Raw genomic sequence first — 17,111 nt, 5'->3', positions numbered from 1 at the left:
AATATAGGGTTGGATTGGATTCGGTTGGCCATTAGCATCGGGTTCACGAACTGACTAACCCAAAAAATTTGGGTTGGTCCAAAAAATGCTCCTCAAACCTGACCCATGAACACCCTAGAAGAGAGATCAGAAAGATAAGAAGAAAAGAAAAAGGAAAGAGAGAGAGAAAAATGGAAAAGAAAAAGAAAATGTCACTTGAGCATTCTGCACTCGCGGAAGTTTAACTCTACTTACCTTTTAGAACTTTTTGTTTTTTCTTTAAGCAATAGGATAAAACCAAAATCCATTAAAAGGACTCCAACTCACGCCAAGCGTAGTGCATTTTCTCCAAATCATATTTTGTTTTAGACGAGGAACTTCTCCATCCATATGGTGTCTTCGTTTGCCTCCACTGTCTTCCACATCAGGAGAATTTTCTAAAAATGAAGTGTGGTTTTTTTTTTTTAAATTTCTGTCATACTCATTTCTTCAGGAAAAACACCTTTTTGAATCAGGGGATACATATTTCTTGTTACCTCGTGATATAGATAATTTATGGATGTGATTAATTAGCTTCTTTTTTAATTACTGAAATGCAATGATAACAAATGAAATTAAATGGAAGTAGATATAGAAGTGCTTTAAGCACCTAAAAGCTCACAATATCACCTCTTCGAGGTCGATTGCTGCCTCTTCCAGTCAACTTCCATCAACACTAGCCTTCACTACCATTTTAGCTGCCGCGTGAGCTGCTTTGTTTCCACCTCTCCAACAATCGCGAAAGGTAATTTCTTTCGTATGGGCAATCATGGCTTGGATGTCGTTACAAATTAGCCCCACCACTAATCTCTTCTCCTTCTTTGCTTGAACCATCGCAAACACCCGCCACGAATCAGTCTCCACTATTATCCTTCCAAAACTAGCTTTAATCGGCACACCCAAACTATCTCTGATCGTCGTTGCTTCATCAACATCAACCTTAAAACTTGGTTCTACACTCTGAGAATGGTAAGAATAATCTCTCTTTGTTCATTTATGATTACTCCCCCCACCCTTGTTTATTGCAATTTCCTTCTTATAGCTGCATCTGTATTCAATTTTAGCTCACCAGAAGAGGGCTGGTTCTAGCGACCATCGTAACTCTGCACCATTCCTCTTCCAGGTAATCTCTGATTCCCTAATCTGAACTTTCCATTTGCTAAAAAGTATTGTTGTTCATAAGATTAACCCACTCCCATAAAACCCTTTCATCCATGGTTGACCACTATTGCTCGCTCCCCTTAATCACCACTTTATTGTGTGTTGGTTCCAGACAGCCCTTAACATAATTAGGAAGCAGTTGAATTGTCTTTCCTCATGTTGATCCTCGAACCACCACAATAGGTCACTAAGAGTAGAAATCGTTTTTGGCCCTTGAGTGTGATAAAAAGGTGTTTCTTTCTACATATTATTTTTATGGTTACACAACCAAATAACATGTAGAGAATCTTCCCTAAAATGTACACATCGTTCGCACCCTTCAACTCCTTCAATTTCTCTTCTTCCCAAATTCACTTCAAAATGATAACACTTTCCAGCCAAAGATCTTAATTTTAGATGGAATTTAAGTAAAAAGACCACTACTTTTCCATATCCTCACTACAAAACTGATCTGGCCAACCTTTTTTAAAGAAACAAAAATGATAACCACTTTTGAATAGTTCCCATCTTTGCAATAATGCCACATTGGAACATCTTTAGCTTTTGTCTTTGCTAGCAGGAATAGATAGAACTTGTAGGGTGAAACATCTTTAGACCACTACATCTGTAGGGTGAAACATTCTACTTATCAGATTCTCATTCCACACACCCTCTCCATTCAATAGTGTGCAAACCTACCTCTCAGAAGCTCCCCCTTGAAAAGATAGATTGGTCTTAACGTAGAACTTGTAGGTAACCAATTATGGAACCCAATACACACACTGTTTCTATCTTTGATTCTTGTTGCGTGTACACAACTACCGTGAAACCAGTGCAATATACACTAAAAAGCTCGGATGTAGTATAATAACAAGGTTATTTCCAACAGGGACTAAGATTTAACTTTGAAATAGTAAAATAGAATATCAAAAGAATTTCAAAATAAACACAATTAATGTAGGATGAATTTTGTACTAGAAACTAACATAAATTGTAATTAAGTGAAACGAGCAGAAATATTATGCAGTCAGGTGCGGGAGCATGCGAAAACAGAGAGCAAACTGGAAAGAATAAACGAATATGGTATAAAGAGGAATCGAGGGGGAATCACTCTAGATGCTCTCGTTGACTCCCAACCAGCGCTCTAGCAAAACTTACAGTGCCTAATGCCCAAACAAACATGACTCTCTCCCGAGATACCCAAACATGTTCATTCTCAACTCCCACTATAGGATAAACAAGCATAAAGTAGTTTATAAGCATGGTAGGGTGAACCTCATTCCTGAGTGCTCATCATCCTACTTAAAATAGAGGAATCTAACGCAATAAGAAATTATCATGTATTAAAAGGACTTTCTCAAGTCACAAAATAGCTAACAACCTGACAATGCTAGCTAAACAAAATCAGTTTGATGAAAATATTAAAACATCTTTATTAAATCATCAATGTAAGCAGGTAATGTTGTTCGAAGGCTCCATCAAGCGATTCCTCCACCCCCCCGAAGGTAGGTTTAGTTCATGATAAAAGAAAATAAAAGAGTGGGTAAAAGAGAAAGATGACCCATTAAGTATAAAAGCTTTAGGGGCGATGCATAACCCTCAGCTCAGTGATGATAAAAGGTCTCGCTTCTCCTTCGTCAACTTCTTCCTCGAAATGGGTGGAGAATGTTCTCTATTTCTTGTCCAAAATTGATTCCTTCATCTTGACCGCCCCCCCCCCCCCCCCGGGCACCTGGGCTCTCCTTTCCTTTTATATTAGACCCTAATTTTTAAGGCAGCACCTGGAAGCTGTACGGGCGCAGTTAACAAATTCGAACAAAGAAATAACTATGCAGTCAACATACACGAAAGCATCTATCAGGCTACAACATGGGAATTTTTCCATAGCTCTAACATTCCTTCAACAGCCTTCAAAGCGCCCAGCTTTGGCATCCTCAAATCTGCAAAAACAAATCGAAATATGAAAGAATCAGCTCAAACTTACTAGGATATTGAGGATTCTAAATAGCTTAGGTGTCTTCCTCACTAAATTCCTTTCTTTTCTTATTAATTAACAAAGGACCCTCACGTTTACACACCAAAATTGTGCAAATTTGACCACAAAACACTATCTTTTGGAGAGTTATCAATTCTCCATCGAATCCCTTTGTTCAGCAACTCCACTCCCCAAAGGATACTCTTCCACACAAAAGAAACATTTCCTTTCTTTTTTAAGAGCACGAGTCACAAACAAATCAAGATTCATCAGAAAACGCTATCCTTGCTTTGCTAGCAACGCTGGATTAAATCATTATAGATCTCGATAACCTAGCCTTCCTGTTATTTTCTAACCACAAATTTTAACCCATGTACCCCAATGAATTTTCCTCTTCTCCTACATTCCACCTTACCAGAACATTGTCATTAGCCAGTTGCACACAACGATAAGGCCTTTTGGAAGCTTAAAACCCGACATGGAATAACTAGGCATTCCTTGGATTACTACTTTTAAAAAACCTTCCTTCCACATTTGGAAATACTTCCAAATCCAATCCTTAATATCGGACAAAGAAGTTTTCGCCATAGCCAATGAGAACGGGAGGCCTAGATACGTTTTATGTAAATTGACTCTCCTAAAGTCCACCCCAAGATCTCCCCTTCTGTCTCGCTACTTGTGTTAAGGCTAAAACAAGCCTCTGGTTTTTTAAATTGACCTCTTTGCCAATGATTTTGGTATAGGTCATCAGCGTCTGTGAAAATCCTTTATGCCTCCCTTTTCTTTGCTTTAAGGAAAAGCAAACTGACATCTGCAACTAAGTGAGAAATAGGCAGCTTATTCACTTATCAAGTTCTTCCTCTTCAAATCGTAAAGCAAAGAGGATAGGCCTTCTGCACATAGCAAAAACACGTAAGGGAAAATAGGGTCTCCTCGACGGATTTCCCTATTTAGATACAACATCCCTTTTCTCTGGCTATTAATCATAAAATAATAGGAAACAGAAGTTACACATCTGATTACCAGCTGCACAAAATGATAGGGGAAAACCTATCCCCAACATGATTTTTTTTGGATAAAAAACCACTCAACTTTATCGTAGGCTTTACTCATATTGAGTTTCAGTGACATCCACCCTGTTTTTCGTTCTTTATGCTTAAACTATGAACATATTCATAGCCTAAAATTACATTATGGGTAATAACCCTTAAGCTAATGAGTTGAAACTCACACATCCTCTTTGGGTGCGTGATTCAACTTTCCCACCTCAGCCTTACATTATTTAGGATGTCTAAACACAGTGTACACACCTGAGGTCGAGCTCTCGAATCTTAGTTTCGGCACATTGTTCGAACTTTTTTACACATGACTAAAAAGCTATCGAATCTTAATCCTTTTTTATATAGATCGAATTTAATCTTTTCACATCCAGTATGATTGGTAGTAACTCAAAAAACTTTTTCCTTTACAAAATCCTCCTAAAAGATGTCATTCATTAGATTTTGTTAGAAGACTGCTAATAAATTGTATGTACACACGAGAAGGTTGTAATTTTATATTTTTAATTAAAAAGGAAAAAAAGTAAAAATCTATCCCGATACATGACAATGAGAATTTTTCCAACCAAAGCTAGCAATGACATCAACGCTTTTATTATCAATGAGCTGATAAAACAATTTCAAAAAAGAAAATACTTGGCTCTTAACGATAAGAAGCAATTTTATCCCCACCAACCTTAAATATTTGACAACTAAGGAAAAGAAATGCAGAATTAGAGATTTTATAAAAATAAAATAAAGAAAATACTTGCCTCCTTGATGGTGAGGACCAAATCTTGTCCTCCCCACCATCGAAAAATTGACATCTCATTAATTTTTATATAAAATCTCTATTTTTTGTATTTCTCTTGCTTAGTTGTCAAACATTTCATGATAGCAAAATCAAGATTGCTTCTTGACCATTAAGGAGACAAATATTTTCTAAAAAAAAATTAATTGAATTAACAATTTTTTAATAGTGGTGAGCACAAAATTTGTTCTTTATTAGTAAGCAAGTATTTTACTTTGAGAAATTGAATCTCAAAGGTAAAAAGTAAAAAGTATTCATATGGTATAACTTTTGTATATTAGCTCCACGAATGAAGCTAGACGAAGCCTCAACAATAAATGGCAGCCTAGCACCTCAACCCAACTAATAGCCATCCAATAAAATATAATCGAGAGTATAAATTAAGTCACATAGACAAATTTAAGATTTTAATTGATAAAATTTTTAGTTTAAATTTTTTTTTTTACAATAGGTTGGAGAGAGATTCGAACTCACAGCCTTTTAGTTCCAGGTATTTATTATTTTTAATTGATAAAAAATGTTTCTTCATTGATGTTATCACTCCTTTTCTTGGAATAGGTGTTTTCGGGGCGGGCAGGCCATCCTCGTCCTCACACCCCTTATTTCAATCTCCATTCTTGTAAAATTTTCCACTATATTTTAAGTGATTGGTTGACTCTCATGGAGAATTATTCCCCACTCATTATTATTATTTAAAATAATTTCTCAGTGAAATAATTTTTAAAGAAATTTCTAATTAAATTCTTAATTTCCAATAATAAAAAGGAAAAATTCGTAAACTACATCATAAAAATAATATAATATTTAATCTTAATTGAATATAGATAATATAATATTTAATCTTAATTTAAAATAGATAGGATATTTGTGTGTATATATATATATATATATGAAAAAAACTTGGCTCCTTAAAATTAAGGACTCCCTAGAGCCATTAAATATTTGACAAAAATTTGGCTCCTTAAAAGTTAAGAACTTCCTAACACCATTAAATATTTGACAATTAAGAGAGAGAGATTCAAAAATAAAAAAAATAATGAGTTGTCAAGTATTTAATGATATTAAGGAGGAAGTTACTCCTTAACTTGAGCCAAGTATATAAGAAAAAGAAAAAACTTCTGTCATGAAGATTTTGGAGAAAATTTCTCCTGAATTCTTATGTGGTTCAATAGCATATAGACAATATTTTTTTTTATTTTTTATTTTGTATAATTTCTGCGTTGTCCACTTGTCTATATACTATTGGACCACACAGGAATTCAAGAGGAGCTTTGTCACGAATTTTCAGGAGAGAAGTTATATATATATATATATATATCTTTTTTGATAACTGGAAGTCCGGGTTTTCCTCCCCTATACTGAGGACACCTACGCCCACCACAAGGCTCAGATATAGAAGACAACAAGAGTTTTTGGTATTAAGCTCACAAGAATGAGAAACATATTCTCTATCTCTATTACGGTTCTACAAGAAAAATGAACACCCTTGATCCGGAAGTAAATGATAAAAGGAACAAAATCTTCGTCCTCCCACATGAATAATTAACTTTAAATTTTAGAAAAAATAAAAAGAAATTGGTGGAAATGGTTGTCGGAATCCACACACATTAATTAACTCATAAGAATACCAACAAAAACAGAAGGACGGCCCCCCCAGCCGGCAGCTGCGAGAGCTCCATTATTATTAAACGCCAAACCCTTTCTTTCTCACTGTACAGTTTACATGGGAAGATGGAGAAACGGCGGCGTTTAGTGGTGGTGCCATGTCCGTACCAGGGCCACATAAACCCAATGCTCCAGCTGGCAAATATCCTCCGCCGCAACGGCTTCGCCATAACCATAGCCCACACCTTCTTCAACTCTCTTCGCCCATGTCGTCACCCGGAGTTCTCCTTTGTCCGCCTCCGCGACGGCCTCCCTCTGAACGACGTGTCGTCATGGGACCTGGCCTCGGTTCTGCTCGCCATCAACCAGAACTGCGGAGCCAGCCTGGAGGAGGAGATGGCGGCCTTGGGGGACCGATCCGATGCGGCCGTGTGTATAATACACGATGAGCTCATGTATTTTTGTCAGGCAGTGGCCACTCGTTTTGGAGTGCGGAGTGTGGTGTTCAGGACCACGAGTGCGGCCACGTGCCTCACTCGGTGTGCGATTCTGCAACTTCACCACCAGGCTCGGCTTCCTCCTCTTGATCAAGGTATTGAGGAGCTTTCTTTTTCTTTTTCTTTTCTTTATTTTTTTTAAACTACCTCGTCATCCTCACCACAATTAAATGTCTCGCGAGAAATGTAAAAGTAAATATTTTTTTTTAAAACATAATGAAAGTTGTCAATTATTGAAGAGTGCACACAAGAATTCGTCCTGACTGTAGAGTCAAGTATTTTTTTATTTAGAAAGAAAAATAATTTGCTGATCAATATTGTCTTCATCATCATTAAAGGTGTGAGAGAAATGCAAAAGCAAAATTGGTTTTTTTTATAATAATGAATTTTCAGATTTTAATGATGGAGAGGATAAGATTTTCTCACTATTAAAGAGCTAAGTATTTTCCATTTAGAAAACAATTTTAACCTAAAATACTTTTTAAAAATAATATTAAAAATGAAAAAGAGTAGAAAATTATAAATTTGAACTTTTAGAGGTGACTTTCAATCTTGTGTCTAATAAATTTTTTAACTCAAATTTATGTATAATATTTTATTACCTGTTCCGACATTTTTTAGAATTCACCAACCTATTAAGCACGAAATTAAAAATATCAATTATGTTAGATGTTAAATTCAATTTTGCGTTTAATAGATTTATTGATTAAAAAAAAGTCAAATAGATCACAAGACTTAGAAGACACAAAATTATTAAAAGTGTAAAAACATTTTAAATACTTTTATTATAAAATTTGATTTTAGCTTGTTATGTATTCAAGTTACTATATATGAATAAGTAAAAATATAACACAACGAATGTGGGTGGAGGATTTACTTATTGGTCAGAGATATATGTCAATGACCAATAAGCTAAATTCATATTAGTAAAATAAAATATACTTTAATCTAAGAGGAAAGTTCTAAAGAATCAAATCAACAGAGCTACTTCAGCAAAATAAATAATATTAATTAATAAATTAAAAGTTAAATATATGTTTTAATTTCTAATATTTAGATGTTTCTACACTTTAATCATTTATTTAAAAAGTTTAAATTTAATTTCTAAAATTTTAATATTTTTAATTATATTTTTCTTTATCGTCAAATATTAAAATTGGTTGATGATAAACTTAAAAGTTACAAAAACTCGAAACAAGAATTCTAAAAGAGCTAATTATTTTAACTTTTTTTTTTTTTAGTGATATCTGTCTCATCTCTTAAATCTTTTTCCAACTTATTGAGCATCATGCCACGTTATAAGCCAAGTTTAACATTTAGTAAACATAAGAGTATTATTGAAAGAAAAATCCACTAAAATTTTTAATATTGAACAGGATCCTCAGAAGATGAGGTACCAGAGCTCCCTCATATAAGATTTAGAGACTTGCCATTACCAGCTGCATCAGATTTCTTCAAATTTACACAAATAATTCTCAACATGTACACCATCACCACTGCTTCAGCTGTGATATGGAACACTATGTCATGGCTTGAACCAAATGAACTCACCCAAATCCAAACCAAACTTTGCAAAATCCCCATCTTCCCAATTGCTCCAATCCACAAGATTGCCTCATCTTCAACTTCAGCCTCAGCCTCTTCAAGTTTGCTCCAAGAAGACCCTATTTGCCTGCCATGGCTTGACAAACAACCTCCCAAGTCAGTCATCTATGTCAGCTTGGGCAGCCTAGCCATGTTGACTCAGCAAGAGCTAGAGGAAATGGCTTGGGGCCTGGCCGAGAGCGGGCAACCGTTCTTGTGGGTTATTCGACCAGGGTCCGTTCGAGGCTCAGATGGGATTGGATGCATGCCAAAAGGGTTTCAGGAGAAGGTTGGAGATATAGGGTGCATTGTGGAATGGGCTCCCCAAAAGGAAGTGCTTGCCCATAAAGCAGTTGGCGGGTTCTGGAGCCACTGTGGGTGGAACTCGACGCTTGAGAGCTTAAGTGAAGGCGTTCCAATGTTGTGTAGGCCGTATTCAGGAGATCAAAAGGTGAATGCGAGGTATATTAGTTGTGTGTGGAAGGTGGGCTTGACTTTGGAAGATTGGTTGGAGAGGAAGGAAGTAGAAAGAGTGATTAGAAGAGTGATGGTGGAAGAAGACGGAAGGGAGATGAGGGAAAGAGGCATGGATGTGAAGGGGCGAATTGAAGATAGTTTAAGGGAGCTGGATGGGTCTTCCTCTTGTAACTTGAAACAACTCGTAGATTTGATAATGTCTTTTAGTTTAACATAAGAAAAATAGTTTAGTGGCAATAAGTCTTATCGCTGACGGTAAAGGATCCCATATTGAAAAGATAAAAGATTTACCAAAAGTTTATATTATAAGTAGATTACTCTTCTCATTGTCAATTGATTTTGAGATGGAATCCTATGAGTATTGATATGGTATCAGAGATCAAAAACTCCCCTTTGATGTTGAATCTTTACATTCGTCTGAGAAATGCTTTATGGCGACAAAAAATAAGATTCGTCCCCAAAGATTTGTCACTTTCGGAGATTTTGTTACGAAAATGGTTGGCGACAAACTTCATAGGTATTTATCACAACGAAAAATCAGAGAATCTATTATAATCAAGATTTTGATTTTGATTTTTTCTTTATGAATTTGAATGGATTTTGTTACTTTTTTATTTTTTTATTTAACTTTTTCAATATACATAATCTTCCAACTATTTCTAATTCACTCAAATTACTTCTAAATTTCTTTATTTTAAACTAACTTTAAAATTTACTGCACCTCTAAGATTATTTAAGTTGACCGCACTTTACCTAATAACTTAAGTAACTTGTAGATTGAGTCTGTCATTTTCATTAATTTTTTTAAGTCTAACTCTATCAAGATAAATTATCAATAAAACATAATTAAGCAACATTTAACTTTAATTTATTGATTCAAATATTTTTCATCAATCTCCATTATCTAGTTTCCGATATTTTCCTCGACGTCGACATTTCTATAAGTAAGCGACTCATATTTTTACATATATTAGTTAAAAAGGATCAATTATAGCCTAATTAAGCTAAAATTAAAATTTTATTTACTAATTCAAACAATTTCCATCAATTTTCACAATTTTCGTGATTTTTCTATAAATATCCGTCGACGTCGACATTTTCTTTAAATGGAAGCCTCAATATTTCCATTGACAACAACATTTCAAATATCGTCTAAAACTAATTAAAAAAATCTACAACATTTTTCCAATCTCAAACTCTCAATAAAACACAAAAAAAAATAAAAAAAAAAGGAGAAAATGTGTCATAAAAATTGTTGATGCAATTTTTGGGGAGCTGGTCGGACCAGGGTCAGGGTTAATTGAATCGTATAATTCGAGTGGATCTAGAGATTAACTAAATATTGGCTATACAAAATTGAGGTCGAGGTTAACTCAATATTGGCTACATAATCATGCGGTTGCATGATTGTTGGGTGGTTTTTGTGGATTTTTCTCCGACCAAGGCTCAAAACGAGTCTTACTTGGGTCTAGCTTAACTTGTGCTTGTTTGGAAAATTCACCCTCAATAGTGGCAGTGGTCCCCACTTCTGAGTTGGGTGAATCAAACAGTCATTTATGTGAGGTGAACACTAGCCCAACTTTAGAAGTAGCGTCTTTAGATATATCGATTAGTACCTAACCATCGCTAAGCTTTGTCCTTTAAGAACGAAGCTTATGGTCCAAACGTTACATCTGATTAAAGCAAAGTCGAGTAGTTCTCAAGGCCGAGGTAATGCTCGAGAAAGAGGTGAATTCTCGAGTTGAGGTGTTTCTCGAGGCTGAGGTAGTTCTCGAATCCGAGGCAACGCAGAAGGTTGAGGTGAATTCTCGAGGCCGAGGTAATCCTCCAAGTCGAGGTGAACTTTCATGGCTGAGGTAACTCTCCAAGATAAGGTGAACTCACATGGCTGAGGTACATACTCGTGGTTGAGGTGTTTCTCGAGGTCAAGGTGAACTCTCGTGGTCGAGGTAACCTCAAGGTCGATGAGCACTTTCGTGGTCAAGCCAGATGTGATGCAATCCACTTGAGGCCGTGGTCGAGCTAAGTTGGTGGTTGACTTCAGGCATGACCGAGTCATGGCCGACTTTTTTGTGGTCGAGGTGGCGCCGAGGGTGTGCTGCCTTGTGTGGACGAGGTGGCACTGAGGGTGTGGCCGCCAAGCCGAGGTGGTTGAGGACGTGGCTGCCCTGTGTGGTTGAAGGCTTGGCCACTCTATGTGGTCATGGTGGCCAAGCACGTGGCTGTTTTGTCGACCTCAAGAAGATTTAGCGCATCCTCAAGGGAAGACCTCAGGAGAATTGAGCGCATCTTCAAGAGAAGACCTCAAGAAGAATTGAGTGCATCCTCAAGGGAAGACCTCAAGAAGAGTTGTTGAGTGCATCCTCAAGGGAAGACCTTAAGAAGAGTTGTTATCCTCTTTGCATTGATTAGTTCTCCAACATACATGTCTCTCTGTGCTCGAGAAATGAACTCATCAAAGGGGACCAGAGTTTTCTTCTAGAGGGACCACATGAATTTTTCGTCTGAAGCCCTACCATGATAGCTATTAAAGTTGTACCTTCTTAGCTTACATCTGTTGATGCAGAAATTTGGCTCCAGTGGATCTCGCCAAATTCACACTAATCTTCTAGAATAAAAGAGATCGACGAGACCTGCAAAACAGAATAGCACTAAGACCGATGTGGCTCTTGCCACACGAGCTCCGATGCTTAAGTTAGTATCGAAGTAGTCGAGTATAGAAAGTAGGGTCTTTAGGCATACCTTTAGGGTTTAGTTTACTCTCGTATTTATAGAGGTCGAGTAATAATCCCTTCAAGATTTACATCAGTTGAATCTTATTCCCTTTAGGATTTACATAAGTTGAATCCTAATGCACCCAAGAGATCTAGATGAAGTTGGGCTCATGCTGCACTCAGGGCTGAGTCCAAGTCAACTCTGATCAGGCTGTGCGGGGGTCGGGAAGAATCGATGAAGTTCTCAGCCATTGGGCCGAGCACTCATCGGCTTCAAGAAGGTCTCAATGCCAAGGTCTGGTCGGCTATGGCCGGCCCGGATTGTTGGGCCCCGACCCACTTACCTTGCTTCGAGTCCGCTCCTTCTTCGTTCCATTCCTTCTTTCTGATTGTTAGTCCAATCTCTATTTTTTTGCTATAACAATGGCCCTCACTCTCAAAATAGAAGGCAGAAAGCATGTTAGGTCTTCTATATTAAGAGTATTTGTCGCTGTCAGTTGTCGTCTTTATGGGTTGGCTATCATAGCCCCCATTCTCTTTTGTTGTAGTTGGCTACCATCAAGTCTCTTAGTATTAAGAGCATTTGTCAATGTCAGTTGTCGTTTTTATGGACTGGCTGTCATAGCCCCCATTCTCCTTTGTTGTAGTTGGCTACCATCAAGTCTCTTAGGCACTACTATACGGTTAGCTTTTACCGTTAGATTTTGGCCTTGGGATTTAACCTTTCAACAGGGCCAGTGGTACTTCTATGGGTTTCTAACCTATTTGGCCTCTACCCATGGTTCTATACCCGAGGATTCACTCTATGGTTTCTAACCTATTTGGCGTTTGCCAATGGTTTTATACCTTGAGTCTAGTCGGCCTTGGGTTTCTAACCTTTTGGCTTTTGCCAGTTTTTTACCCTAAGTTAATGAACACCCCTGGATTTTTAACCTATTTTGACTTTTACCAAATGTTTTTCTACCCCTGGGTTTCATTGATTGGTTAAGGCTTGCTTGCTTTTTGTTTTAACCTTGATGGGCCTGTACGGATGCCTTTCAGCACCTTTGCAATTTTTTCCTTAGTTTCACTGACTGGCTTCTTGCTTATCAGTCTGCTTCTGGGTCTGTACCAGTTCGAGTTCCTTGATCGGCTGTTGATTTACTTACTCATGCCGCCACTTGAGGGATTTATATTTAGATAAAAATGAGTACTCAAGTAAAAGTCAATCAATAAAAAGTACCTATGACTTTATTGAAAAGGAAACAAAACAAATAAAACTTATCCTATTTCAACGCAAATATGCAATCATTATATGGGGAAAAGGTAAAATAACCTATCCTATCAAACATGCAATAATATGATCCTATCTAAGGTAGAAAATGAGATAAATAAAAAAAAATTACTATGGTCTTGAAGCGTGAGTCCTATCAGTTTCCTTAGTTGCTTCTTAGTGAGGTGTAGTAACACTCTCATGTAGCTCTCCTTTAACTTCACCTATTCTTCCTAATATGGTTTTTATCTCCCTGACGGGTGACTTGTCGTCTCGATCTCTGTCTGGAGTTGTCCTGTACTCTTTTATGTACTATTTGAGGTAACCTCTTCGAATGAGGTCCTATATTTCTTCATTGAGGTCGAAACAATCCTGTGTCGTTTGGCCATGATCTCTATGGTACAAACAATACCTTCCCTTTTGCTCCTTTTGCTGGAGGATGCTTTCATCCTGTAAGGCCATCTGAGTAGTCTTTGGTATTTTATTTCCATCAAAACCTGTTCGAGTGGGACCGTTGTTAGAGTGTATTTTTCAAATTTTCGCTGAGGATCCCACTGGACTGGTCGACCCTGTCCGTTATCTAATCTCTCCGACCTCGATCCGTGTCGCTTTTCTCTAGGCCTCTCTCTCTCCTTATGTTATAATATGCATGTTTTCTTTTAGGGTCACGCCTCGAGTGAATTAATTCTCCAACACTCATGTACTTCTGGGCTCGGCTTAAAGCTTCCGAGAAAGTGTCTGGAGTTCTCTTCCCAAAAGAGAACACCAATTGTTCGTCTTTCACACCGGATACAAAGGCTAGCAGCGTCACTGCATCTATCAGACCCTCCACTTGTAGCTTCTCTTCATTGAACCGAGCTACATAGTCTTTGAGGCTCTTTGTCGCATTTTGCTTAATAGTCAACAGGTATGCTACAGGCTTGCTTCTATTTCATCCTCCGATGAATTGGAAGACAAATGCTCTCGCCAATTCCTTGAAGCTTGAGATCGATTTTCCTTTCAATTGTTGGAACTAGATGCGTGTCTAACCAATCAGATGAAAGAGAACACTCTACATCTAATAGCTTCCGTTATGCCATAAATATCTGTCCATTCTCAGTATGCGTCGAGGTGATCAATGGGATTTGTCGAACCGTCGTATTATGTGATGGTGGGTAGCTTGAACTTCGAAAGAAATTTTTCTTTCATTATTTTCTCCGTAAAGGGAGGGTCTGCTTGGTCTACAAGTTCCTCAAGATCAAACTTCTTATCTTTGTGTCATCCTGACTATATTTCTTATAGCTCAGTTCGACCGGGTGGGCTTCTTCTGTTAACAGTAGTATGCCCGAGGTCGGCTCGGTCAACTGGGTACCTTTTGCTTCCGTTGGGCATGACAGATTTCTGTTGTCGTACAGTTGCTTGCCGACCTAACCGGCCGAAGACGTTGGTTCAAGGTCCGTCATTTCCTCCTATCTTCAGTTTGTTCCGTGCATGGTTGGTTGATTCCCCAACTCCTGTAATCATTAGAGCTTTACACATCTGTGGAACGCGAACAAGCGCCAATTGTTCCACTTCATGTTGCTCAAGTTTTTGTAGAAGCAGGGATATTGTTGCACCTCTGCTTAATAGCTAGAGGGTAAGTGCAAGTGCACACTGTCAAAGGTAATAGTATGGAAATATTCTAAGTTTGTCTCCACAGGGACTAGTTTTCTTTTAAAATTGAATTTGTAAATCGCTTGAGTGAGCAACCAGGTTTTAGACAGAAATTTGTGAAATTATTCAGAACACAAATTAAAAACACAAGGATTAAAAATCCAACCTCCTACTAAGATTTAGTTCTTAAAAGATGAATTACACCTACCAAATGTGTCCGTAATTATGCTTAATTTATGCAAACTAATTCAACTCCTATTCCATGCCACTTTTGGTTTGTTTAGAAGCTTAGGCTAGCGTTTACATATGTCTATGAAACTATAGAATCCTAAATAAATCAAATTCCAACTTACGTTTAACGGGTAAGAGAGTCTATGTCTAGGATCTTGTTTTAGTTCTTATTTCTAAACCACTTCCCATTTTACCTTGATGAAATCCATTTGACTCTAACCTTTTCAGAATTAAATTCAAACTAATGTGATTTGAACAAATGGCCAACAAGAAAATCAACTAGAATAATTATATCAATCAAGATAAGTAAAGAGAGCGTAATACGTCGTGCTCACTAATAGATGTAATTTAAAATAAGATGAACTAAACCATTCGTAGCAAGGTTGAAGAAAATAATTTAGCTACTCATGGAAGTGAAAGAAATGAAAACACAAGAGAAGATAACAAAAAGAATGCATTTTAATTGAAGTTGGAAATAAAGTACAAAATTAGAACAAATAGAATTGAAATAAAATAAACAAAGAATAATTGCATAAAATAATTGAAGAACAAAACTTAAATAAAAACTACAAAACTAAAATTGATAACAAAGTAGGAAGGAAAAACAAAAGTATGGAAAATGAAGTGTGTTGAAGTGAACCATAGAAGCTCAATTTATAGGTTTGGGAGGTAACAAAGTGTTGATAAATTTTTGGGAAGTTGGCAACCACTAGTAATTGGAGAGATCTTAGGAAAGGAGACGAAATCTTGGACCAATTACATGGTCAAAAGTAATTATTCATGTTTTGATAATCTAGGCATCGAATGTAGCTGAAGCATTGTGAAGCTGGATCTTTCAAAGTAATTTGGCTGGCGCATTCCTCTAGTAAGCTGAAAATTATGGGCATGCGATGTGTCTGACGCATTATGATCATCAATCTTCAATTTTTCCTGACAAAATAAACATATTTACACAAATTAGCCTTTATTTACGTATAACTAAATGCCCAAGTTCATAATCACAAAATATGCACATTTTCCCTAAATTATATGCATGAACATACATTTTCTATCCTAAATAACCCTCAACTAAGCACACAAACCTATTCTTGTTAGCCTTTAATCAAGGCTTATCACACCCCCAAACTTAATATTTTGCTTGTCCTTAAGCAAAAACAACAATTATCAAATCAATAATAAGCATGCTAAGTACAAGAGTAAACCAAACATTAAGTAGAGCCGAATAATTTGCTCTTATGGTGTCTCAGGAGGAACATCAAAGCTTTAACCCCTATTACTTTTCTCAAACAAAATCATCATAAAGTCACATTTGTTTAAAAGATAAAAGCTTTTCAAATTCTTCTATTGTCCAACTTAAAAACTTTTTCAAGATCCAGTAGAGACTATGCACACTTTCTTTAATGAGAATTTTCTAGCACAAAAATGACTCGAAAAATAGGATTGCCACCCAACGGATTCTCTAAGCTGGCAACCAATCCGAGCATGTCGATTAGTTAGTTGCACAAAGTCAAGCAAGATCAAAGTTGCTATCATAAAATTACGAGTATCCCTAAGTGAGACTCTTTTCGCAAACAGAGTGGAAATTGAGTTAAGGTAAGCTTCGTTACTTTTGTTCTCTCATTAATTTCTCTTGCCACACATTTTCTCCTTTCACGCTTTTGTTTTTTCACTCTAATTTTTATTTTGCTTTTCTTTGCAAAATTTTCTATCACTTTTTCTTTTTTCTTGCTCTTTTGCCACCCTTCTTTTTCAAGACAAAAATTTTCTTGATTTTTCCACACTTCTTCTTACCTCTCTTATTTTTTCGGCCCACTGCATCTTAATATTCTGTTAGGTTTGCTTAAGCTACTCCCTCAAACTTGAGGAAAGCGACTCCCCCAAACTTGAAGGAGACAGTGCCCTCACTGATTTTAAGTGTAAAAATTTTTAGTGGTACGTAAAAATTTTTTTACCACTAAAGGACAATGATCCTCTTGAAAGATCTAAAAAGTTAAAAGGTTAAACATAAAGAAGTAAAAAACGATTTTATCCTAAAAACAATGTGGCAAATGAGTCATAGCTTAATCTAAGTAGTAGAAAACAAAGCTCATGCATATTCCTAAGTATCATCATCGATATGAGAAAAGAACAAAGAACCT

General features: G+C 36.7%; 1 protein-coding gene across 3 annotated transcripts; it reads left to right on the top strand.

The window, feature by feature from the left end:
- The first annotated feature begins 497 nt into the window (after window positions 1-497).
- On the top strand, window positions 498-9,548 carry LOC111024516 (UDP-glucose iridoid glucosyltransferase-like). Of its 3 annotated transcripts, XM_088121364.1 has the most exons (5): window positions 498-763; window positions 876-987; window positions 1,083-1,141; window positions 6,700-7,178; window positions 8,460-9,548. In XM_088121364.1, the coding sequence occupies exons 2-5, from the start codon at window positions 985-987 to the stop codon at window positions 9,359-9,361; spliced, it is 1,443 nt and encodes a 480-aa protein (XP_087977490.1). In that variant the 5' UTR covers window positions 498-763; window positions 876-984; the 3' UTR covers window positions 9,362-9,548. The 3 variants fall into 3 exon arrangements, with proteins under 3 accessions (XP_087977490.1, XP_087977489.1, XP_087977491.1); XM_088121363.1 differs by having other exon boundaries at window positions 498-987; XM_088121365.1 differs by having other exon boundaries at window positions 498-987; window positions 1,061-1,141.
- The last annotated feature ends 7,563 nt before the right edge of the window (window positions 9,549-17,111 follow it).

Source organism: Momordica charantia (genome assembly GCF_013281855.1).
Source record: "Momordica charantia cultivar OHB3-1 chromosome 3 unlocalized genomic scaffold, Mcharantia_2.0 BLBB01000003.1, whole genome shotgun sequence".
Taxonomy (NCBI): Eukaryota; Viridiplantae; Streptophyta; class Magnoliopsida; order Cucurbitales; family Cucurbitaceae; genus Momordica; species Momordica charantia.
This window is presented reverse-complemented; position numbering and strand designations above follow the sequence as displayed.

Bases quoted from the DNA above. Each gene is read 5' to 3' on its own strand.
- LOC111024516 (XM_088121364.1), top strand. The intron at 1,142-6,699 runs GTAATCTCTGAT...CTCACTGTACAG, and splicing joins CTGCACCATTCCTCTTCCAG to TTTACATGGGAAGATGGAGA. The intron at 7,179-8,459 runs GTATTGAGGAGC...AATATTGAACAG, and splicing joins GCTTCCTCCTCTTGATCAAG to GATCCTCAGAAGATGAGGTA.